The sequence below is a fragment of the Antedon bifida genome, chromosome 2 (assembly GCF_963402885.1).
Source record: "Antedon bifida chromosome 2, ecAntBifi1.1, whole genome shotgun sequence".
Lineage (NCBI taxonomy): Eukaryota > Metazoa > Echinodermata > Crinoidea > Comatulida > Antedonidae > Antedon > Antedon bifida.
The window spans coordinates 28,546,758-28,572,659 of record NC_136227.1 but is presented as its reverse complement, the minus strand read 5'-3'; the positions used below and the strand labels follow the sequence as shown (position 1 = coordinate 28,572,659).

The following is a 25,902-nucleotide window of genomic DNA, read 5'->3' as shown; positions in this document are numbered from 1 at the left end:
AACAGTTTTAACAAAGTATTAAATCGCAAATGTTTTACTGTATTTTGTGGTATATTATTTATGAAATTGAAATTGAAAATTGAATTGACTGCATAAATTATCGTGTCTATTTATTCGTTTCTGTAAACGACAATAGTTCTGCGGTACGTACATTTGAAATCGCCAGTTTTTTACGCTGAAATTACTGTGTATTCGAGAACGTCCATCTAGTTATCACAATTAGATATTTTTTTTCAATGCACACGTAGTCAAGGCAACAACGCTCTCTTATTGAACCACCGTCAAATTAATAATAAAGGGTAAAGGAGCATTATATATCAATCATCCAAATTTGGAACACATTCCCAAATGACAATAAAACAAACTGTCAATCTATCTATCTATATGTCTGTCTGTCTGTCGGTCTGACATGACATGAAGCTTGATTGGTCATAATTCATTTCAATAACAATCGAGTCAACAACAACACTAATTTACCGTTATCTGTTGATTGACATTATTAATTTGGTCTAAAAATATACGACATATCGATTTACAATCGATGGAATACTTATACATACAGGTTGATATTCATAATTACATCTCATGTTTATTGAAACATATATTAAATGTACCTTCAAATTTTAGGTCAGAAAATGTTTAGGGTATCACTCGTGTGTCACGGAAACTAAAACTTCACCCCGCTACTCGTGCTTGTGTTATCATTAGGTAGAAACGATATTATTTTGAAAATATGATTGCGTATGTAATACTGTTGCTGTTGAAACTGACATTGTTTGTTATACCATTAACTGGCAGTGGTAAGTACCGTATATGATTTCTTGTTTTAAAACGTACAACAGCAGAAATAAAATGATATTAATATCATATATTTGAGTAGCTGAGGTTCACACGAATTTGGCTGTAAAGCGGGAGCTTATGTCCAGCCGATTCTAGGTACTGTATTTCCGAAGTATCATAGGAATATTTGGTAATACCACATCTCTAGATGATATGTTTAAAATGTTTATACTTTTGAAAATTAACTCAATTATACAAGACTCAACCCACCCATTACACACTCATATATTATTATTAGCAGACCAAGAAGGGCTAGACTGACACAGAAAACAATTTCTACAAACCGCTTCAGATTTCCAACACTGTACATGTCATGCAATTCATTTAATCAAAACTTTAAAAAATAGTAACTTGTATTCATTTATTAAAAATTTATCACTGTATTATTTTATCTACTATGGTACAAAACATATCTGAAAATTTTGACAATAAAGTAGGCTTGTATCTTGTAACGACACATGTGTTTCACATGTATACATAGTAGTAACATAACCCTTAACCTATACTTACATTATACAGACACCACATGTGACCACAGACACAACTCCCACCCCGTAACCCCACCCCCCCCCCCTCCCCCTACCCCCATAATAATAATAAATAATAAAACACTCGGCACTGTGGTTTTGTACTTGAGTTCCTTGAAGTATGACCTGACACCGACGGTTCCCTATAGAACGAAGAATTGTAGGCCTAGGTATATAATAGTTTTTGTAGCCAAGTATTGTGCCACTTGCCTTTATGGGAAACTTACTAAACTTCTAAATAAGCAAGTTTATGTACTATTAGTTTCAGTTGAAATTGGTCACGGAAAACCAGCTTACGTCAGCACTTCTTATTCCAACTGGTATCCAAATAAGATTAATGATGGAAATATTAATAGTTGTTCGCATACGGGTAAGTTTGATGCACTTAATACAAACAGCCATTTAAATCATTTGTTTGACAACCACGTCCTACGCCAAAGCAGGATTTGGTCAGCATTATTGACAGAAAGACGACACCAGTAAAAAAGGTTAAATACAAATCCGAGAAATGCCCTGTAGGTCAACCAAAGAATTGGCAATAATAACGAAAATGAAGATTATAACGACAATGGAGATAATAACGACAATGAAGATAATGACGAAAATGAAGAAAATGACGAAAATGAAGATAATAACGAAAATGAAGATAATAATGACAATGAAGATAACAATGACAATGAAAATAATAAAAATGAAGATAATAATGGCAATAAAGATACTAATTACAATGAAGATAATAACGAAAGTGAAGATAATAATGACAATGAAGATAATAATGACAATGAAGATAATAATGACAATGGAGATAATAATAACAATGAAGATAATAATGACAATAAAGATAATGACGACAATGGAGATAATGACGACAATGGAGATAATGACGACAATGGAGATAATAACGACAATGGAGATAATAACGAAAATGAAGATAATAATGACAATGAAGACAATGACGACAATATAGATAATGACGACAATGGAGATAATAACGAAATAAAGATAATAATGGCAATGAATATAATAACAACAATGGAGATAATAAAGACAATGAAGATAATAACGACAATGAAGATAATAACGACAATGGAGATAATGACGACAATGGAGATACTAATGACAACGACGATAATAACGAAAGTGAAGATAATAACGACAATAAAGATAATAACGACAATAAAGATAATAACGACAATGGAGATAATAACGACAATAAAGATAATAACGACAATGGAGATAATAACGACAATGGAGATACTAACGACAATGAAGATAATGATGACAATGAAGATAATAACGACAATGGAAATAATAACGACAATGGAGATAATGACGACAATAAAGATAATAACGACAATGGAGATAATAACGACAATAAAGATAATAACGACAATGGAGATACTAACGACAATGAAGATAATGACGACAATGAAGATAATAACGACAATAAAGATAATAATGACAATGGAGATGGATGGATGAAGATGGATGGATAATAACGACAATGGAGATACTAATAATAATGAAGATAATAACCACAAAGAAATAATGACGGCAATGAAGATAATGACGGCAATGGAGATAATAATAACGACAATGAAGATAATAACGACAATTAAGATAATGACGATAATAATACAGATAATAACGACAATGAAGATAATAACGACAATAAAGATAATAACGACAATGAAGATAATAATGACTATTATGATATAATAACAATAGATAATTACGTTGATATGATATATACTCATTATTTAAAAATATGTTTATGTTTACATTGATATTTATTAAGGATCGCAGATATCACCTTATATATACATCGATCTTGAAGGAATGTATTATATAGAACGAGTGGAAATAACAAACCGAGGAGACTGTAAGTACTAGTAGAGTTAAGAATCTTAATATTCAAGTTTTATTGACCTGAATTTAAATAGTGCTGCTGTATCTCCACATGACAACATTTTGCCAGTAGCATAGGAATATTCGGTAATACTTTTTGTATCACGTGTGCCTGTATTATGTAAGGTTAGGTTAAAGGAGTTTCAGTGCAAAAGTAATTACTACTGCTTTTTATTATGCGAAAGTATATATATAATATATTTTTAATATTATTTGATTGGAATATGAATTCTATATAACGAAAACTTCTGTATAGTCTTATTGAGTATTATTTCAATAGGTTGTCAAAACCGGGCAATTGACGGTGTTGTTAGAATCGGTATGTCTGACGACGTATTATCAAATACAGCTTGCGGAGAACCTATTACGGAAAGTGAGGTTAATGCTGATTTACTTCTGGTCAGGGAATGCAGAAAATCAGTTTTAGCAAGATACGTTAGTGTTTCGATAGAAAACAATAATGGTTGGGCACTAAATTTGTGTGAAATAAAAGTTTTCAGTGAAGGTAAATACTATCCAAATCACATGCCGTAGGCCCAAATATATTAATACGAACAATGGGCCTTATACCGCGCTTGTGTCTGTGGTAATTACTGCGATTTCACTCTTATTGCCTGGTCTCTTCTTGGATAGAGCCATGTGACTTTCAACTATATAAGTATTAACTTACGCAGCGCTATAATCGACACACATGCGTAGTATGACCTTGTCCCGAAGTCACGTTTACTGTTGCTTGTACTCATTTATTACATGTTATTGATCGATGTATTATACATAACTATCGATGGTAACATTTATGTAGTTTCAAATTGATTGTGTTTAATGTATTGTCAAATGGAAATGCATAACTAATTTATTTACGTGTTTTTTCTTTATCGAAAGCTTTAGTCACGCTATACAACAACCGTTGCTATAAAGTATCTGATACTCCAAAAACCTGGAGCGATGCCAAAGCAGCATGTGAAAGTCAATTCTCAACGCTTCTGACCATCAACACAGAGGACGAGAGAACTCATTTGACTAGCTTGATGCCATCTAGCTCCTTCTGGACAGGTCTCAATGACATCGGGCAAGAAGGTAATCCGGAATGGTTGACCAGTGACACTCCGACTTACATGAACTATGACATAGCAGAAAGTGGAGATGAGTCTGACGACATGGACTGCTTCAGAATTGCCGCCAATGATGGATCTTTACGCCACGCATATTGTAACTCAGAAATGCAATATATATGTGAAAGTAAGATATGTTTTTGATAGTATGCCGTAATAAAGTAGGCCTACAACATGCTCTGAATACACGTTTCCTTCTTGGTATTTGATATAAATTTGCAGACATTACCACCCTGACATTACCAATACTAAACTTGGTTCCCAGAACGAATTCAAGGACGCTAGCGCGCCGAAATCGATTCACAAAGTTCGGATCATGCGTCGTGATTGGTCAAATTACGGTGGGTTACGTGCTTGCGAAAGGGTGACGTAAGTAATTTAACCAATCACAAGCGATGTATTATCCGAACTACATCGCTTTTACAGTCTTGCTTCAAGTCGTTTTACGTGACGATCCATCTCAAGTTATGAAACGCCATGTGTGCCAAAATGTTTTTATTTTTATTTAAGCCGATTGCCGTCTTGAACATCTACATAAAGTGGTGTCGGAAAGATAGAACCTAATGCATAATATACTAGGAGCAATATGTGTTCGTAATGAACCCTCATTGTGCGAATTTGGTTCAACATATGGTGTTTATTTTGTCTTTTACAGAAAAAACCATTGCTTACAAAATATATGAATTCACTGCACAAAATAAATCTCCGACATCAGAGTACGTGTTAAGAAGCCTGTTCGCTACGACTCCTGGGACATGTTCACTAGAATGCGGAAATGTGGACGCGTGTAGTTCGTTTTCCTTCAATATAGAGACAAAAGAGTGTACTATTTGTACCAGCACAGGTCAAGATGGAGAGCTAACTGATGCTGAAAATGTTGATTTTTACTTAGTTACATTTTCAGAAGAAATGTGCACTAAATTTAACTGAATGCTATCTTCTTTTCGAACACCCCTATTCAAGAGCCACGCTTATTCAGGTGAAACGAACGAGGGACAACCAACTCCTCCGGAAATGTAATATAATTTAATGAGGCACTTTGTTGCGACCCGAAGGTCTCCTTTTAATATACTTAAAATATATTATTATAAAATAATTGTATGTTTAGTGTAAGCTGAACGAACAAACTTCAACAATTATTTTGGTCAATTGTTTTATTAAAAAAATAATGATAAACCTTACGTAAAACATTGGAAATTATTTATGGGTCCCTACATAATGATTTTAAATATTACTACATTCCTAGAAAATCATGCGAGATCATTCTCCGCCATAATTTGGTTAAACGTTTGCAGTGCTACGATAGAAAGGCAAAATGCTATTGAACACGTTCTGACATTTTGGTTATCGTCGACTTGGCGCGCATGCACATATCATAACATGACGTCGTGGATATCAGTCGACATAATGAACGTGCGCATTATTTTTTATTAAACTACCACACACAACGAGAATAATGTATTATTCGACTATTCGATTATAGAATATATTTGTCTAAAAAAACAAACATTGTATTATAGTTTAATTATATAATTCCAAACTAGATTTCAAGTACGTATTCATGAAAGGTTTAAAGCAAAGAATTATATACAGATAGATTTCAAGTGATGATCATTGTAATATCGTTGCAGAATAGTATATTAACACCACTACATGTTCAGTAAAATTAGTGATTCTTTTAGTATGTATAGAATGTCCTGCTGTAACCTCTAGCAGTGCCAACATTATTTCAATTACGGGACCGGAAAGGATAACTCCGTTTTAGGTGTTTAAATAAAGTGTCTTATATTGGGAGTATAATTGCTATTTATTCCGAATCGATGTTCAGTGACTCTCTGTATACTGTTTATTCTAAATCACATTATAGACTACTCGCTTGAACACAAGGGTTAAATGTATTCCATTTTAAAATAGAATTTCACATGAGTATGCTATTATGTAGTACTATATTAGTAAGGAAGAATATATTACCATTAACTTCAGGCGCAATTATTAAAATATAGAGATTTATGCTTATCACTTTATGTTTAGTAAAATAAAGCTTCAGATGGAGTTATGCGAGACGATCAACTTCACGTTAGGATATAACAAAGAATGTAATTGGTTTTGATGGAGTTTATTTGCGACGAAACAGTCGATTACCAACATTACGAAATCACAGGACGATAGGCCAACAGTGAATAATAAACTATTCGAACTGTTAATCAATTTTAGAAGAAGTCGACGTCGCATTATTGTCAAGGTTTATTCAGTGGTTGCCGAAACGCACAACTTATATAATAATGCAGTGCGGGTGCTATTGATTTTAAGCCTGTTTTCCTGTCGACGTTATTCGACGCTATCGTCGTTGATCGTTAACAGTTCAACGACGATCCTTTGAAAACGATCAAGTTGAAATGATAACGATAGCGAGTACCTTTTCCTGTAAATCGTTAACATTTTAATGTTTACGTAGAAGATTGCCGATTATTGTTAACGATAGCATCGAATAACGTCGACAGGAAAACAGGCTTTAGAGTGGCATCATTTAAATGTTCTGAGCCGCAGGATAACGGAGTAGTTTCTCACACCAAGGTATTAATCTAACAACAGAATGCTGCTCGCCTTGCCAAGATAGGAACTCGTGTTACGCGATAAAAATGACGATCCATCGCGTCGTGATTGGTCAATCACTTGCGCTGCGTCCTAATAGGAACCAAGGTTGATATCTATATCTGACAACATAAGGGTGGAACTGAACAAGTAGGCCTACATTAAAGCTAACATAGAAAATTAAATATTGAGAACATACATTAAAATATTAAAAGATGACAATGACAACAGTATGAGTATTTATGCGCATGCTCGACTCTCATTGTAAAGTTTAATATAATAAACTCTTTGTATAAAACCTCACCATGAATATTTATATGTTGTTTTATTTTATACAAATTTACTTCGTATTTAAACTCACTCGTACGCGTTAGTTGACCAGAAACAGACTTTGCAGAGCAAGTCTACATGTGTATTTGGGATTCGGTTGCAGAGTTTGAATCTATCCCGTTTATGCTTGTTATTGTGCTGTTTAGACAAATGATTTTACAAGATGATGACAAATGTGATACGGACGGTAATTAAAATCGTCGCGTTTATGGCTTACGTTTCTGCCAGTAGTAAGTACATCCACTGCTTTTTTTCTCACGATTATTTTTAATATTAACTCGTTTTGACGTCTTGTTTATTTATTTTTAGTTTGTGTATTTCGTATCTATGTAAAATGGTCTTGAAATAACATATATTAAAACATCTCATTTCATTTCAAGATCTTTGCCATAATTGGTATAATGTATTAATCATTGAACATTGCTCATCTACACTGTACATTATTAATAATTTCGGATGATGTGGAAATTTAGAATTAATTATATTTTCATTTTATGTTTGTACTATTAAAAAACAGAAAGATAATGATATTTCGGCTTTAAAGTGTTCTTTTCTTCGATGTTGGCAATAATTACGGTATTGCACATACAACAATCGGACAGAAATACGTAATTAATAAGGAGAAAGATTATTTTCGCCTTACAAACGTCCAGTCCCACAATTACTATACAATCATGGGGAAATATACATACTATACTGTATATTTCCTCCATGATACAATGCACCATAAAAACCTTTCTAGCTTAGGTTATAGCTCGACTAGAAGGCAGCATCTGTAGAACTTGATCCTATAAAAATGCACGAAAAGTTAGTTTCAACAAATCCATGTTTTCCGTCATTTTGTGCAATAAATATATCCTTTATTAATTTATAATTTGAGTATATGGTACTAATTATCATTAAACATACTGAATTGTAAATGAATTGGTAGACGTTTCATTCGGACACCACTAACCTCTAAAATACAATACTGAATCAATTTTTCAGAAGAAATTGCATATAGAAAACCAGCTTTTATTAGCAGTTCAAATAGTAAACCTGAAGAGTCATCAAATATAAATGACGGATCGAGAGACACATTTGCGCATACGGGTAAGAGACTGCAGTATATAAAACTTTTGATCCTCCCATCTAAAAATCGTGGGTTCCAACGGACTGATAGAAAATACATTTTAATCATCACTTAGATCATTATAAAATGTAATGTTACACTGTGTTGTAAGTATACCTCACAATGTGTTTCTTCAAAAAACAGACTAAGTATTTTTGCAAATTTAAGCCTAAAGCAGGTCAAATTAGCAATTTAAATGACGGGTACATAGCCCATGGAGGAAATAGTGCCTAGCCTATCTATTGTATGTTAACAACAGTGAAACCTCATGAGGTAGATATAATTGCTTACTTGACGTCACAACAATTTACGGCGACGGCTGTACGGCGAGTGCGCACGGCCAAATCGTAAATCTTACCATTGTTCTAAAATCATTATGTACATCCCTAAAATACGTTATCTTATCTCGGTAAAGTTGTCCTTTAAGGCTAAGAGACAATACTTCGAACCTGGTGAATTTTAAAGTGAATTGCGACGACCTAGGATCTAAGCATGTGTCATTGGTCGTCGCCTGAGCCCAGAACCGTTCGAGTTAAGTCATCGTCGTCCACTAACATATATTAGGGACTTCACGAAACACGACGGGAAGCCATAGGACGGAGCTTATGAATAATTTATGCATGACCTTTTAAAAAGTGGGCGGAGCTTAGTGTGAAGTTGAAACACAAAAAAATGAAGGTCAAAATATTCTAAATTTAAATTGGCCATATTAAAGTAATATTAAAGTTATTCACTTTAAGTCGAAAATTCGAGCCAAAAGCAACAAGTTTACGTAATTAACAGGTAAATTAGTTTGATTACATTTCGTCTCGAAAATCGTCGCGAGCGAAAGTAAACAAAGATTTCAAACCACGAGTACGCATTATGCATATGCTAATTAGGATTGTTTACAACTCGTCACGGTTGAGAGGGTATTTTCACACAGATCGTGAGAAAGTTTTATGATTATGCATACAGAATAGCCAAACAAGCGCGTTTCATTATGGGGTATGTTTTGATCGAAAACTTTGACTGGAAGTCAGAGTTATTTTTTTAACAAAAAACGTCTGTATTTCAGTTAAATGATTTTTTTTTCGACACATTTTTGGTGATAGTTAATAACTATTATGATACTTCAAAATGACCCACCTTTTTTCGAAATCTGTTATTTTTTTTTTTTTGGAATTAGTCAAAGGGACAATACATCTTTAACTTTTTGAGAACGATAAAGTTGCCATTTTCCCGTTTACGGAAATAATATATATATAACCTTAAATATACAGTTAAAATTACATTTAAACGTGGAATTTTCTCTAACTCTTTTTCTTCAACTCTAAATAATATTTGAACTTATAATTTAATTGTTCAAAGAAATAACAGTTTTATTGGGTTAAAATTGATGTGTTAAAAGCGGCGTTTGAATGCGAGGCCCTAGCTGGGAAGGCCTATGCTGTATCACCAAAGCCAAGCGATTCAGAAGGGCCCCGCGCCACGAGACAGGGGAGGGAGAGAGATACTGCCGGTCGTCGTCTTCTTCGCGCAAGGGTGCGTAACTAATAAAACGGCTATGTTGACTGTTAGGATTTTACGCTCTAGCGAACACATGATATTCGTCGTCCTCCCTCCTAACCGTCGTGTTTCTTAAAGTCCCTACTTATTTCGTGACGGCGCTACCACTAAAAATAAATCTTGACATGCGCATGTTTGTTATACAAATTCCAATGTCCTGGACGTAGAATCGACGACTTCCCAAGCCTAACGCATGCCACAATAAAGTACATGACGTCATATGTCCTAGGTTATAGGCCGTTGAGATCGACATTTTCGCTAAGCCCCGAAATAAATGAGGATCGATTATTACAATGTATTTAGGCCTAATAAAACACGTTTTCTTTATGTCTGAACTGTTATTTAGGAGGTGAACGAACACCTTATGTATACATCGATCTTGGAGGAATATTTTCTATAAAACGAGTGGAAATAACAAACAGACGTGATTATTGTAAGTTTAAGCTTAACTTGTAAATGTAAATTGTTTATTAATAAAAACCAGGTGAACATTTGGGGAAAAAAAATTCAAAACCGCTTGATGCAGATACTGTAGTCAAAGTTAGATAGCTTATCTTATCAAAACAAAACTGACCCTTTTTTCCAAAAATGTCTGTAAGGAAAAGAGTAAATACAAATACCGATTTTCTAAATTTTTCCCCCGATCTTAAAAGTAACAGTACATTTTTTATTACAATAGATAAAAGATCATTTATGTTTTGCATTTCAAATTAACACTGACAGACATATTTGTATATTCCGCCGACAGGTTGTAAAAATCGGACGGTTGATGGTGTAGTTAGAATTGGAATGTCAGACGACGTATTATCAAACATAGCTTGTGGAGAACCTATAACGCAAAGTGAAGTTAATGCTGGTAATATTTTTGTAAGGAAATGCAGACAATCGATTTTAGCAAGATATGTTAGTGTTTCGATAGAAAACCCGAAAATTAGGCCGCTGAGTCTCGCCGAAATCGAAGTTTTCACGGATGGTAAATAGTTACTTCTTCATTTACCATAGTACGGCCAAGACAATCTAACAGGACACTGAGCTCGCCTTGCCAAGATAGGAACTCGTAACAGTCCTTTGATCTTATGTCTTGTTGCGAAAATGCCTACAGTATACTGTTCTATGTAGATTATTCTCCGCGGCGCGCGATGTCTGTTGGCGAGGTGGCGAGAAATTGATCATGTCGCAGCCACAGTAAACCCTTTGATCTCCGGAGCTCAGCATCCTGTTGATAGATTGCCTTGGTATATTATACAGAATGTATAAATAGTCTATAATAAATTATTCAACCTTTCGATCTTCGATTATCATCTTCGGGAATGATAATCGAAACATTTAATTAAATATAAGACTTTCCTCTACCTGATTCGGACTCCGAATTCGGTGCGATAAATCATCAAGAAGCCATTTTTTTGCTGAAATCATACGATTTTTTTTCTTTTGACCAATCATTAACAGTGAGCATGAATGACCTCGCTTGACAACGGATAACCGAATTCGTGTTCGATGTGTTGCCAAGTTTTATACATGAGTCCTAAGCTTTTTATTTCTTTTTTAATTTAAAAGTCACGTTATACAACAACAGTTGCTATAAAGTATCTGATACTACTAAAACCTGGAGCGATGCCAAGGCAGCATGTGAAAGTCAATTCTCAACGCTTCTGACCATCAACACCGAGGACGAGAAAACTTATTTGACTAACTTGACGTCATCATTTAGCTCCTTCTGGACAGGTCTCAATGACATCGAGCAAGAAGGTAATCCGGAATGGTTGACCAGTGACACTCCGACTTACATGAACTATGACATAGCAGCCAGTGGAGACATGGACTGCTTCAGAATCGCCGTCGAGGATGGATCCTTACGCCACGCATATTGTAACTCAGAGAAGCAATACATATGTGAAGGTAATAATCATAATAATTATATTTCTATTGTAGTTTTACTCTATCTGAGTCAACACAATTGTCGTATTTGATTGGAATTATACCGTTGAGTATAGTTGTCCCGTTGAGTACTTATTTAACAGAGTATTTTGAGTGTTGAGATTGTTCTTAACGAAAAGGCTTGCGCTGTTAAAACGTTTTCTATTCGAATGAATATTGTGTTGAGCAAAATTCGTTTACAATTTACCATTCCAATACAAAAAGGACTCAAGACATCTTTATGTTGATTACGAAAGTTCCCAATCGAATACGAAAATTGTTCCGTAAATACACGGTTCACGTTGTTCTTAAAATAAACTGGTATCTGGTGAGCATTTTTTTTTCATTCCTGAGGAAAAGGTGTCCACACCTTTTCAAGAATTTGTTCTTTCAATTTTAAAAGTAAATATCTCTATACACTTTTATTTCTAAGCCACCTTTTCAATTCCTTTTAACTTGTGTGACGTGACTTAACGTCTATTTTCTATAAATTTAACCATAGTAACCGGATCATGGTGCTTATGTGTAATATTTTCTTTTATTTAGCAAAATCCATTGCTTATAAAATGTATAAAATCACCGGAAACACTAAATCTCCAACCTCAGAGTACGTGATAAGAAGCCTGTTCGCTACAAGTCCTGGAACATGTTCACTAGAATGCGGCAATGTGGACGCTTGTAGTTCGTTTTCATACAATCACAAGACGAACGAGTGTTTAATTAGTACCAGTACAGGTCAAGATGGAGAACTAAGTGATGCTGAAATGGTTGATTTTTACTTAGTCACATTTTCCGACGATGTGTGCACTACATTCAACTGAATAAAGTAGACGTAGGTCTACTATAATAATAATAATTATTAAATATTTTTAAAATACCATTTTTTAATATTTGAAAACAACGGTTTTACAGACAGAACATCTGATGCGATAGTTTTGTCTTAGTAAAAACATAAATATTTTTGCACAAATGGCGTTTCATACGTGTATTACTTGAGTTTTGATCAGACACAAATCAAACGACGACGTGTGGAATGACATAAAAGACAATAAATACAGACTTGGAGCAAGTCTACTGATGCCATTGCTTCTTACTATATTAAACTTGCGCAAAAAAACCTACATACATTTTCGTATTATTATTATAATTAACTAAGGCCTAAATTAAATTAAATGTCTAAATTATATAACTTACTTTCTCTTGAATTATTTATATCAACCTTCTTTATAAAAATTGCTTTGTTAATACTAAACAAACAATAAACTCCGAATATAAATTTTGAGTGTGAATATGCAAAGCTCTTTATAATAACCTCGTACGTGTTGTAACTTAATTAGTATAGTACAAGTATATTGTTTGTAGCTGGGATCATCATGACTGTAATAATGAATTAATGAAGAAACTGGCATAAGTGTATATATTACATTTATCAATAGACAGAAAAAAGGAAGATGGCGGAGTTACAATGCACTTGCATTACTATGTAAATGAATAACGACTTATCAATAATATTTGAAATTCATTACCATGAATCCCCGTGTTACTGCAAACATTATATCCTCCTATGTTGTTTGTAATTTCTATATCATGCTCCTACTATAGGATGTACATTTGTCCATTATTTTTAAAATATATAAACAGTTAATAACAATATTAATGTATATAGAGAAAAAATTACTAGAAAACAATGTTGAACAGTAGAAAATATGCTAGTTTACAGGTATGGAAATAATTTAACAAAAAAAAAGATTGAAAATAATGTTCGTTCTATTTTATGGCACTACGGTATACAATATTAATTATTTATTGATTTTATTTATTACGTGAAATGTATTTCAATAAGTAGGATGAACCCACATAAGACAACAAAGAAGTTAATAACATGTACATTAGGCCTATAAGTTTAAAAGAAATATCTAAATCCTGTGAAACTGTTTTTGGGGCTATCCTGGTAAAAAAAATACGTCAATTGATAAACGGACACTATTGTACACATCTTCAAATATAGACCTTGCGAATCTTTTCTTGTATCTTGTATATTGTTATTGAAATTGATTTTAATGTGGATGAAATCTCAATTATTAAGTAATTATTTAATATAAGTAAAACAGCACGCAAAAAGAATATTATTAGCATAGGCCTACAGCACGCACTACTCCAAATGGTTAAAATACCAATATGAAATTTAAACAAATTAGATTAAACACAAATTGAAGATTAATAAATGAATATACTCTATTATGATATTACACTATGTTTACCACAAAGTTACATTAAACATGTAAAATGTATTAATCAAATAAAGGAATTGCTTAAGTAATTATTTCACAGTCTTCTAGTCCTCTTTTGTAAATGTCTATATTATTGTGACAGCATATAGTTAAAGATGTAAAATAATTATTTACATTTTTAATATGCCATTTTAATGTAACATAATAGTTATCCACTTGACCAAGAGTTAGATCCAAAAAAAATGATTTATCTGAAAAAACTTTAATTTAAAGCAAAAAATAGTCAAATTGGCTGCCAGCCAATGGTTTTTTGGTTAAAATAATTTAACCATTTATTTTGTCATTTCATAAGTGAAAACATTATTATTTTTTTCTACAGAAGTGATTAACTTCAATAAAACTACAAAATAACATATTCAAAGTCTAATTTAATTAGCCTTTATTGTTCATGTTTTTGGGGGACAATACATCTCTAATAAATATAATGAATCATTATCTGATCATTGTTATTTTTTTTATTAAGATATACGTCCACAATATTAAGACAAACTGATGAAAAAATGAAGAAAACTTGTTAAATAACCGACATAATTTAACAAAAACATCTGAGACAAATAAAACAGTGTAGGCCTATCAGTAGCTCAATAAAAAGTGCAGTCTTCTGACGATCTATGCCTAATCAATAAGTAGTTTAAGTTTTGTAATTCATTCATTTAAATCAATAGACTGTGGCACTAACATCAATTCTACAATTGGAAAATTTACCTAAACATTCACCTAGCATGGTTTAATTCACTTGGAGTTCGATATTTAAGTACAGTGTTTTTTGTATTTTGTAAATTAATCGAAACAAGACAATAGTTAATCGAAACAAGACAATAGTTATTGTCACGTAATTAAATACTATTAATTCATTCAATTACAAGTTAATTTTCTTACCGTGAATCACCAAGGTAAACAAAATACTTCTGGGTGGGGACTATATAAACATGACCTACTATTTGCAGATAAAGTACAGTGTTTATTAAGGGGACCTTCGGCATACTTCCTAACTTGGAGAAATGAAATATCGGGAGGTTTTATTGAAATATTTCTTATAAAAAACCTATTTAATCATTGTTCTTTCTTAAGATATATCATTTAAATATAGTCTGGCCTACTGTACAGAACAAAACAATAATCATAAATTAAACTACAGTATATGTAGACCTACATATTCCAGGGTAGGAGCATTAACTTCTAATGACCCGGCCCACACACATACTAGCTAGTATATATGCCTACTACCTAAGGATAACGATGCAACATTAGAAGTTAATAGCATACATTGCCTGTTAATATTTTGTATCAATATTAAAATAAGGAAAGAATTATGAAAATCTGACTTGTAGTTTTCGAAATATATAGGGTCCAAAACATCGCCGAAAATAACCGTTTTTAGCCACGAACGAAAAATAAATTGCGCCCTTAGTAGGCAATTGTACGAACTTTTTTTTACGGTTTTTATTTATTATTTATTCAACTTCTCACTAACTCTGTTAGTGAAGGATCGGGACCAACAGGTGGTAAACACCTCTAAAACGGTCCAGTCGGCACAGTGGCTGTGTGTGTGGGTGGCTGTGTTTGTGTGGACTAGTAATATATTTTGTATATCAACATTGTAAAATTCAATCAAATATAATATTACATGTTTATTAAATTAAAGGAGTGTTTATTTAACCTCATTCAATAAATTTTAATACATTATTTTCTCGACGTGTGTCAATGCCAGGACGCAGGACATGCAGCAGTCCTCAGAGACAACAGCACACGTGAGAATCTTCCGCAGTCTGTTGATTCGCGTCAATCAATCAAAGGGCGAGAATCCAAAATCGTTCAACCGTGACGTTTTTGGCTCCAGCAGCTTGGACCTATCTATTAGTCGAGTTTAAAAAATATAAAAACTGTCGGCCTTAGATATAGCTTTCGCGTTGATACAGTTTCTTATTGATTATGTTATTATCAGCACCACATGACCCAAGATCTGTTACGCCGGCTGGTTAATATACTAACTTTTATACATCGCTTACATACACACAAAACAAGGCCATATACATGGCTGCAGTCGCGTGCGCAAATTTGAGTTAGTGTTTACTGACCGACCGACAAACCGACCGACATATTGCTACTAAAAAACTTCGCACGCGGCTGCATCCATTTAAATGAAGACTATAGAGGGCACTACACCACTTCGAAAATACATCAAACCATAGAGGACGCTATTAAAAAGCCTACAGCAGAGCCATATACAGTACTGTATTCAATATCATGGTTCTGAGTCTGACCTATAGCAGAGCCAGAAATTAAATTCATTCATACACATTTAAAACAATAACAATTTATTACATTAATTAAATTTATATTGCTCTGACCTAAAGACATGGCATATATAATAGCATTATATAGATATGTCAGGCGTGCTATGCCAAAGCCGGATATTGAGAAATTGTTGGAACGTCTACTTTCGTGACACAGTAAAGTGTTCTCTTGAGGTGTCCCCTGAATATGGTTTTCGATCCGTACTGATATTGCTCGTTGATTCCTTCATTATGACAGTGTCCTTTACAGAGGTGTTTCCTGAATATTCCGAAATTACAAAGGAGGCTTTGTTGTAATTTCATTAAAGATTATTGTTTTAAAATCAGACTAGTCAAAAGGTACAGAACGAACGCAAGCAATTTCAATTTACTGTGTTCAGTATTTATTTACATTAACTTTAACATTCAAGAAAACATTTACCAATTGCGTGGTTAAACAACTATTATACAGATAATTTATTATAAACAAGAACTTTATCACAGTGATTTGCCAAATGACATTACGCTCACTGCGAGTACGTTACTGTATTACATTGCTTGGTTCGCACTAGAGACGCGACCCAAGGACTTAACGCAACGTAATTGGATGGATTATTCGAACTGTCGCTTGTCATTGGTCAACACGCTTGAGTTACGTTTAGGTCCTTGCGTTGCGCCGTAGTATTAACGAATGTTTAGGTATAATAGGGGAAATACTATTTATTAAATGTTTACAGTACTTCTTTAATTCGGCTGCCAATAGACCATACCAACAAAAGAAAACATTGTCTAATAAAGTACAACTTAATATAATAATAGGCTGCATTTCGAATAAACAGTATACAGAGGGTTCTGTCATTCCTTGCGAGTACATAGCAATTATACTCAAAATAAAAAAAAACTTTATTTATACACCTAAAACGGAGTTACTCCTTCCGGTCCCGTAATTGAAATAATGTTGGAACTGCTAAAGGTTGAACAACATCATGCATGCAGCAGGGCATTCTATACATACTAAAACAATCACTAATTCTACTGAACATTTATCATGAAAAGGAAAGAGAACAATGCAGCTATTCTGTTATATAAACTTATTGTACAAAGGTAATTATCAATAAGCTGCTGGTGAGTATAGTTTAAACAAACATACTGTATTATGTTATACAGTATTACAAGCTGTTGGCATCCTTAGCACAGGAGTTAAGAAACTTCCAATCATGTGGCAGAAGGAAATATAATCGCTAATAGGACTCTTATATGTCCAATTGACTTTTATATACAACACATAATAATATTCACAAACATAGTTAAGCATATGCCACCTAAAATTCTTGTGCCAGGTTCGTCTTGGCATAGTAATAAATTTGACAACACGACGCCATTTGTGTAACACTAACAGTTTGGTTAGCCTTATCCCAGTTCCTAGAATTCCTACCAAAAATTGACAGGATATTATTTATAAATATTATGAATACAATTTGGTATGTCATATCTATAATTTTATCTAATAATGGTATATACATGTACAGTACCCGTACTGTAGTCTAATAAATATTAAAATATATGTACTGTACACATAATTTAAAAATTACATAAAGAAAATATTACCAATATTAGAAATGATTTATAACAAATAAAATAAGTTATATATAAATAAAGCATATTGTAATAAACATAGTATTAGATATATTTATTTAGACAGGCTACAATTTAAAAAAACATGGTAGAAAAATTGTAACACTTTTAAGACCTTTGCAACTTATCAGTTCACTGTTTTTGTCCACGAGTTGCCCTCTTTCTAGGAGATGCAAACTGTATTTCAGGGTCTGTTTCGTCAGGTATAACAAACGATTGACATCCAATATGTGACTTATCTTCAGTTTTCTCTGCATGTGTTCCTTCTTTCTGTATCGATCGTTTTCTCAATCTAGTTTGTTTATCATTGTTTTCCTTGATTTTCTCTTTCGTTTCAACATCTTTCTTGTCTTTTTTTGCCTTGGATTTGTGGCCATCGTTATCATTCGATTCTTCTTCAGATTTAACTTTGCTGCTATGTGAACGTTTCCTGGTTACATGCTCCTTGTCAATGATGTCTTTTGTAAAAGAAGATCCAGTTTTGTTTTTTATTACAAAACCAATGTGCTCATTCTTTGCATTCTTTTTTTCTGTCACCAAAACTGTAGATTGGTTTTTTGGAAGTGATAGATTCGTCAGACTGACCTCTAGGTTACAATTATTACCTCTTTTCTTCCCCTTCAAAGTTTTGGTTTTGGTTTCTGCTGAAGACTTTGCACCAGCCAAAGGTTTTTTTAAACTTCTGTTTAAAACATCTAACAGCAGGGTATTAATTCTTTCCAAATCCTCGTCAGTGCTACTATCTCCCTTCTTTAGTAATGATTCCACAAGAAATGCATATGTACGTTTTTCTTGTACTGGGATCCAAGAACATTTCAAAATTGGACCTATGGGAATTAGTTTCTGATAAATCATTTTCTTCAGGTGGCCTGATATATACAGTTTTCTAATGTTATACAAAGAATTGAGAAATGTCACATTGTCATTCCTTTCCTGCTCAGTACTTTTACCTAGTACAAGGTCACATTTAAAAAGTTTCTTCATATTATTTTGTGGAACCTTTCCAACTTGTATGTCATTATTAAACAATATAATTTCACCAGCTTCAAAATCCAGACAATCCTCAAGGGTGTAAAACACTTTGTTGTTTGGTTCCTCTTGAAGGTTTACCACCATAGAAAACGTTTTTGTTTCTGAAGGCATATGGTTCGAATCCTGAGTGGTCGGAACAAAGTCAAAATTTCTGACAACAGGCTTTGCAGCTGATAGTGTGAACATTTTTTGATTATAATTAGTGGACTTAAGTAGAATGTCCTGATGCAAGACTGTCATATTGTTGTTAGACAGTGTTAATAAACCAGTAGGTGATTTCGGCAGAAATGATCGGAATTCCTTCTGACCTACGGAAACTTGAGGGATACTTGTGAATTGAGAAACACCTGCTGGTACACATACAGTTGAATTTTGACATATGTTTGACAGGCCAGCAAGTTTAATTCTACTAACCATTGGCACTTGACGTTGAATTTGTTGTATGCCTTGACCTAAAACAATATTTGTTGTGATAGGCTGGGCAGATTGAGTAAAAGTCAATGTTGGTTGGATGCTTTCACAAGGTAAAACTTGAAACAAAGCTGGAGCAGGTCGAGGAAAGATCGCTGGAGAAACAACAGAGGATTTAGGTGAACTTACTGGTACAGACACTGGAGAGAGCTGACAGAAAGTAGGCCTAGTACCTGCCAACGGAGTCAAAGCGACTGGAGCTGCAGCTACAGGTAGATTAGTAGAAATAGATGGAAATGCTGTCAAAGTAGGTAGAGTTGTCATCTGTGTGACGACTGGTGCGCTTTCGCCAATAATGGCAGCTTCAACAACAGAGTTAAAAACAGATTCAACCGTTACTGTAGGTGTCTCAGATGACGCCATGTTGGTTTGAATCACAGATGTATTACCTGTACTTCCAAAGGTTGTACTTTGTACACCTGAAGATGTTGTTTGGTCAGTTGGTTGTTCAATTATATTTGACTTCAGGTCTTTTACATGATCTTTATCTGGACTGCCTTCTCCATAATCTTCTTTTCTATGCGATATTAAAGTGTTGACATAAGGTCTGGCAAATTGAACAATCCATCGAAAGTCCATTCCATTAAAATGACCTTTCCCAAGAAGACCACAATATTCTGAACTTATCTGAACTTCGCTTATGATTATATTTTCACCAGATTTAGTTTTAGGAATGGCCTTTATCATTTCTTCCGTCAGCATCTTACATTGCTTCACTCGCTCGATTTCTGTTAATGGTTCATTGCATGTTTCTTCGCCTTTTACAGAATTGTTTTTCTTGACTTCAATCTCTCCTTGATTATTCTCAGAAGGTGCGGTGTCATTTTGACTTGGTTTTTTCACCATGGTATTGTTAGCAACTTCTTTTTTACTTTCAGTTACATTTGAATCACCAGTAACAACATCAACATTCTCAACCGCTGTTTTATTTGAAACATCATTCACGCCTTCAGGAATCTGTACTTTACTTTCAGTTTGAATGCATATTTCATTAGTCATCGTTTTAACAGAAGATTGTTTATCAATCACCATCTCTTGGTTGTCTACCTTTTCAAGAGGTTCATCAGACATTCCATTGACATCCTCGTTTTGACTTACCTTATTATCTATCATTTTGTCTGCGACTACTTCCATTGGTTTAGCTATCAAATTGTTCACATCATTACCGACTACATTTTGTTGCTCACTTAATTCTGCAGAATCTTTCTGTACATTTGGTAAGCCATCTTTTGATAGGTTCTCAGCATTTCCAATAGATTGGCATGCAGCTTTTGGAGAAGGTAACTTAGCATTTTCAGATTGTTCATTTTTGTTTCCTTCTTGCTTATCCTTTTTATCCTGGTCTGTTTTGGACTGCTGATTTTCTTCTTGGGTGATTATGGCCTGTTCAGTTTCCAGTGCTTTTTCTACTACAGTCATGGGTTGAGGTTCAGTTGATTCTGATTTTGGATCTTTACTTTTGTCATCGGGTGCATCTTGCTTGTCTGAATTATTTGTTTTTACATCTTTGAAAGGCTTGTCTGAAGGTTGACCATCACTTGGTTTGTCAATCGCTACAACAGGATCTGCTAGTTTCTCTGCTTGCTTTAATTCTGTTATATGTTTCACAAGAGTACTATTAACAATTGTTTGTGCAGCATTACGAATAGCAAGAAGCTGGACATGCAAATCTAGTATACATTCCTGCTTCTGTTTCAAAGAATAACTGGTGACTTCTCTACTTCTCCTGCGCAATGTTGATGAGTGAGTTAACTTCCAAGCTTCTTGCAAAATGCATGAATCGACTGCTTCACTGAACATGCGTTGCATTACTTCAGTTCCCAAACCAAAATTTGCCAAGATACTGGGGTCATCCATTACGGACAAAGGTGATTTGGTATAGTCAAATGTTCGCATTTTAATATCATCTTCACTAGGAAACAGAGGGCAATTATCAAATTCTTCATTTAAGTTCCCAAGTGGTATTTTATATTTTAGGTCCTTATCATTAATTTTATATTGTGAATGTCTCTTTAGAAGTTTCTTAAGTTCAAGTGATTGCTTGTGTTGCGCAAGCCTACAAGCTAGATTAACACGCTCAACTTGCTTACCAAGATTAAATGAACCTTTTGGTCTAAGGTTACTGTACACAGTTGAGGTGACATGTTGTCCAAGAAATGAGGAAAGCCCTGTGGTGGTCGATACTGCTGGGGTTAAGGCGACAACCTTGTTCTGAACAGGCTGTACTGGTTTCTTAGCTAATGGCGCATGGGTTCCTTGAATATGGAACATTGGTCTCGAAGATGTATAAATTACTGATGGGGTTTTTTTCATAACTGGCTTCTCTAACATGACAGACAACATGTTGGAGAATGGATCTTTTGTTTCCTTTGACTGCGCTATAGAAGCCAAACTTTGCATCATGTCATTGGCACTGAGACTGTGCTTCTTGGATGTGGATACGTTCGAACCAGATGCTTTGTTTTGTAAATTTGACTTCTTTGCTGCTTCATCTGAATCCGAGTCTGAAATAATGATTGTTGGCACAGCGTTGCTTTTAGACTTGGCCCCATTAGTTGATATTTGTTTTTGTTTATCATTTTTCATTGTTTGGTACACCATACGATGCGAGACTCGCTGGTGGACATCTAAGTGCTGCTCAGTCGAAAATAGTTTATCGCACATTTTACATACATGAGGATGTGCAATCTTTTGATGTCTTTTCAAATGGCACTGATTCTCAAATGAAGTGAAGCAGATTGTACAAGGAACTCGATGCTCCACACGGGTTGTATGAACACCAAATTCAAAAGCATTTTTAAAGTGGCTTTTACAATTCAAACACTGGATACCTTTCTTCTCAAAAGACTGGTTTTTCCAAGAAGTTTTTGCAGGAGCTGAAAGATAAATAAAATTATTTTAATTTATATAAAAAAGTATTTTAGTTAATTAAATTCACTAATTAAACAATTTTTTCAATAATACACTTAATTCAATTTGATTTTTAGTTGAAATAAAATGTTAATATAAACTTTAACTAGTTCATTTATGTGTCAATAATGAATAAGTAGTAAAAAAAAAAATTAATTCCTCAACGTAAATATGCATAAATTTAAAATTGATGATAAAAAATGAACTACTTTTTTGTTTTACCTATAGGTGTAGGTTTCTTGGCTAAAACTGGTGGAGTCAACATGTGTACAGATTTGATTACATTAGTTGTGTTCACTTTCTTTCGCAATTCAACAATCCCTGCCTTGTATTTCTTGACAATCTTACCGTCCAGACCAACAACAATCTTGTGTTTTAGGTCGCTCTTTACAATGTGTATCTTTTCTGATTTAGGTTTCATTTTCGGAGGGAGAAAGTCAGGCTTATCTAATTGTTTCCATATTTCGGCCATTTCTTCTTTCTTCTTATGATTATTCATTATGTGGGAGTCGTAGGAAGTCTTGCGGTGGAACGATAATGAACATTCCTCACATTTAAACTCTGATCGTTTAACGTTCATACTTTCCTCAAAATGAGAATCTCTTTGTAAAAGACGCAACTCACGGTTTTGACACTTATCTGCTTTGGCCATGATTCTGTGGAAATATAATTCAGGAATTATTTATATAAATTACTGTTTTCTTAAAGCTTAATATACCCACAGTACTTCTGCTGATGCTAGTTCTTGTGGTTCACTAAATTCTTCAGGCAAGTTATGTTTGTTTACTCAACAATCAACAAGTGTTCACATGCCTATAATAAGTTATTTGCTTTACTAATGTTCGGTCATCAAAATGATATAATAAAAACACTTGCCTACAATAAATAAAATAAAGTTGACCTCTTGTAAATTAATGGCCTAGTCTAAGAATTTGTTTCTATACTATACATTACCTGGTGTGTTGCTTTTCATAATTTAAACAAAGTACCATAGATGCATGCAAGTTTAAAGGTAAGGTTTATAAGCCAGATGCAACGTTTTGATAAATCGAATATCGGATATCATATATAGCCTATGACGCTCGATGGTTGATTTCTCAGCATAAACATTTGTAAATTTAAACGCTATAAATTTCTGTAAACAGCATTGTTGCACGATTTCGATTACATTTCCATGTTCAAAATTATTATTTTAGATGAAATACAGTTCTTTCAATTTAAGCGAGTGTCTGTATTATTGAATGTTGTTAACGGTCAGGTAAGGGTTACAGCCTATAGGTGTCATATGTGAAACCTAGAAATACCGGAATGGTATCTGGCGGGGTTTAGTTGTTTACCAACCCCAAAACCAGTTCTAAAAATACCGGGATGGTGTCCGGCGGGGGATAGTTTCACCATGTAGTTTAAGTTCTATTTATTTGTTGTTAGCCGAAACCGTTACAATTAATTTCAATGTAAATGTTTTTATATTTTTACAAATGACAATAAATTTACTTGACTTGACTTAAATATGTGATACTGTACAGTATCACAGAATGAAAGCCTTACAAAAATTAAATTCCATTAAATAAACAATGTATTTCTTTTCCTTACTGTTTTATTGACATTATTCACTATGGATAAGGGCATTTTTGTAAAGTGTACCATAGCTTACAATTTTTACATATTTCTAAAATTATGTAGCAAAAAAGTTACAGGTACTTTAAAAGTGAATCTTACAAATAAACAACATGTTCTGTTTTGAGTCGCCTTTTTTAAGCAAACATCAGACAATTGCAGTAACAAATACAAATTACAAGAGAGATTTTCTACTAATTATATTAACAACATCATACAGTAGGGCCAAGAAACATTAGTCAGCGAAAGCTTAGGGGTGGGTGGAGGTTTTGAAGGAGGAGAAATTTGGATCTCAAACATATTTGATGATAGGCATACGCACTTCTGAATACTGTACTGTCTGCAGGAGTCAGTAATGTCTATCAAGCCTATCGTATTGTAAACCAAAATAAAAACATGACACTACTGTTACAGTACTTCCATATTGTACATGTACACAAACCTTAAGATTTACTTGCTTGTTGTGTGTGTAGTAATAAAATCAATGAATTAGTATCATGTACAAGCCTTCATTTACAATCACCAATTATTGTGTCATCATCAAAGAAATCTATGGAAACAATCATAAAAAAGTCACATGATCAACAAATTTTGTATTTCTTATATTATTAAAAATGTAGTTCTGTAAGGTAGTAGTACTACCAGTAGTAAAAACATAATCAGTAACTGCACAAAAATACAGGAGGGAAAATATATTATAATTATTTAAAAATATCCCTCCAACGAACTGCATTTTTTTTCTTCTCTGCTTTTTCCCATTTTTTTTTTCAGTTTATTTATTTTTTCATTCCTTCACTCAACTTTGGAAAATTATTACGTTTACTATAATCTTTTAACACTACAGATCGAAGTCAGTACACACGTGTTAGTTTCCTGTTAACGAAATGCAGATATCACTCAAAGTAATTATCATTTTATCATAATCAGTATTTTACAAAACAAAATGGCTTCCAAGCAGCTTCATAATGATGGTTCAATTCCATTTATTTTGAGGTAAACCAGATTGATGAGTAATAATTACACTTTCTAATAACTCATTTTTATATATCACAAGTTAAAAAACATGTCTTACAAGTTACCTAATAAATAAAAAATATGAAAACAATCAATGAAAATTTAACTTTATTTTGTTACATTTAAAACAATTGTAATTGTGTTTTTGAAAATCACATAAAATAAAACACCCCTATTCCATAAAATCGAACGGTCCAATATTTTAGCAGTACAACCCCACTCAATTTTCTTACTTTAGAATAACGTATTTTTCGCTGTTGTACATAAATCGGTCACCAAGAACATGTCTCAAAAATTACTAATAATTTAAAAATAATCTTAGCTACAATTTCAAACAATCACAATCCTCATTTTTGAAAATGGGCGCTAAATATTATCTGTAATAAATAAGGTTACTACAATATTCCCTATCTGATTGGTTTTAGCTCGGTGTCTGTCTTGGCGAAACCTGCACTGTGTGATTCAATCACGCGGCCTAGGCCTAGGCCCTAGCTACATCAAGCTAAAATAATGCACACATTGTATATTAGCAATACTTCACTTATGTAGATTACATTAGTACTTACTTGGTTATTCTCAGAAAATATGAAAATAACGTAAACAAACACCACCACCGTAAATTATCAACCAATCCAGTCGGTTTTTAACACTTCTTTGGACACAGGAAAAAGAAAATAGAGTGCGCTAGACAAAAGATTGTTAATTATGTACTTATTTTTGACAGCGCCCTCAATAAATTAGAAGGATTCAATATAGTGTTGCCACTGATGA

At 33.6% G+C, this 25,902-nt stretch overlaps 2 protein-coding genes across 2 annotated transcripts; one reads left to right on the top strand and one right to left on the bottom strand.

Annotated features, from left to right (window-relative positions):
• Positions 1–662: 662 nt before the first annotated feature.
• Positions 663–5,386, top strand: LOC144858933 (uncharacterized). Its single transcript, XM_078715085.1, has 6 exons — positions 663–800; positions 1,630–1,737; positions 3,166–3,249; positions 3,556–3,780; positions 4,164–4,514; positions 5,043–5,386. The coding sequence occupies exons 1-6, from the start codon at positions 734–736 to the stop codon at positions 5,315–5,317; spliced, it is 1,110 nt and encodes a 369-aa protein (XP_078571211.1). The 5' UTR covers positions 663–733; the 3' UTR covers positions 5,318–5,386.
• An 11,519-nt stretch (positions 5,387–16,905) lies between these two features.
• On the bottom strand, positions 16,906–25,788 carry LOC144858931 (uncharacterized). The gene is made up of 4 exons (XM_078715080.1): positions 25,698–25,788; positions 24,560–24,667; positions 22,723–23,156; positions 16,906–22,466 (listed from the first exon to the last, which is right to left on the bottom strand). The coding sequence occupies exons 3-4, from the start codon at positions 23,150–23,152 to the stop codon at positions 18,220–18,222; spliced, it is 4,677 nt and encodes a 1,558-aa protein (XP_078571206.1). The 5' UTR covers positions 23,153–23,156; positions 24,560–24,667; positions 25,698–25,788; the 3' UTR covers positions 16,906–18,219.
• Between the last annotated feature and the right edge of the window lie 114 nt (positions 25,789–25,902).

What these genes read in the sequence shown, in the direction of transcription:
- LOC144858933 (XM_078715085.1), top strand. Translation starts at nt 734, where the DNA reads ATGATTGCGTATGTAATACTGTTGCTGTTGAAACTGACATTGTTTGTT. An exon ending in TAATAGTTGTTCGCATACGG is followed by an intron (nt 1,738 to 3,165) that starts GTAAGTTTGATG and finishes ATATTTATTAAG; the next exon opens with GATCGCAGATATCACCTTAT. An exon ending in AATAACAAACCGAGGAGACT is followed by an intron (nt 3,250 to 3,555) that starts GTAAGTACTAGT and finishes TTATTTCAATAG; the next exon opens with GTTGTCAAAACCGGGCAATT.
- LOC144858931 (XM_078715080.1), bottom strand. Translation starts at nt 23,152, where the DNA reads ATGGCCAAAGCAGATAAGTGTCAAAACCGTGAGTTGCGTCTTTTACAA. An exon ending in CAAGAAACCTACACCTATAG is followed by an intron (nt 22,467 to 22,722) that starts GTAAAACAAAAA and finishes TTTATCTTTCAG; the next exon opens with CTCCTGCAAAAACTTCTTGG.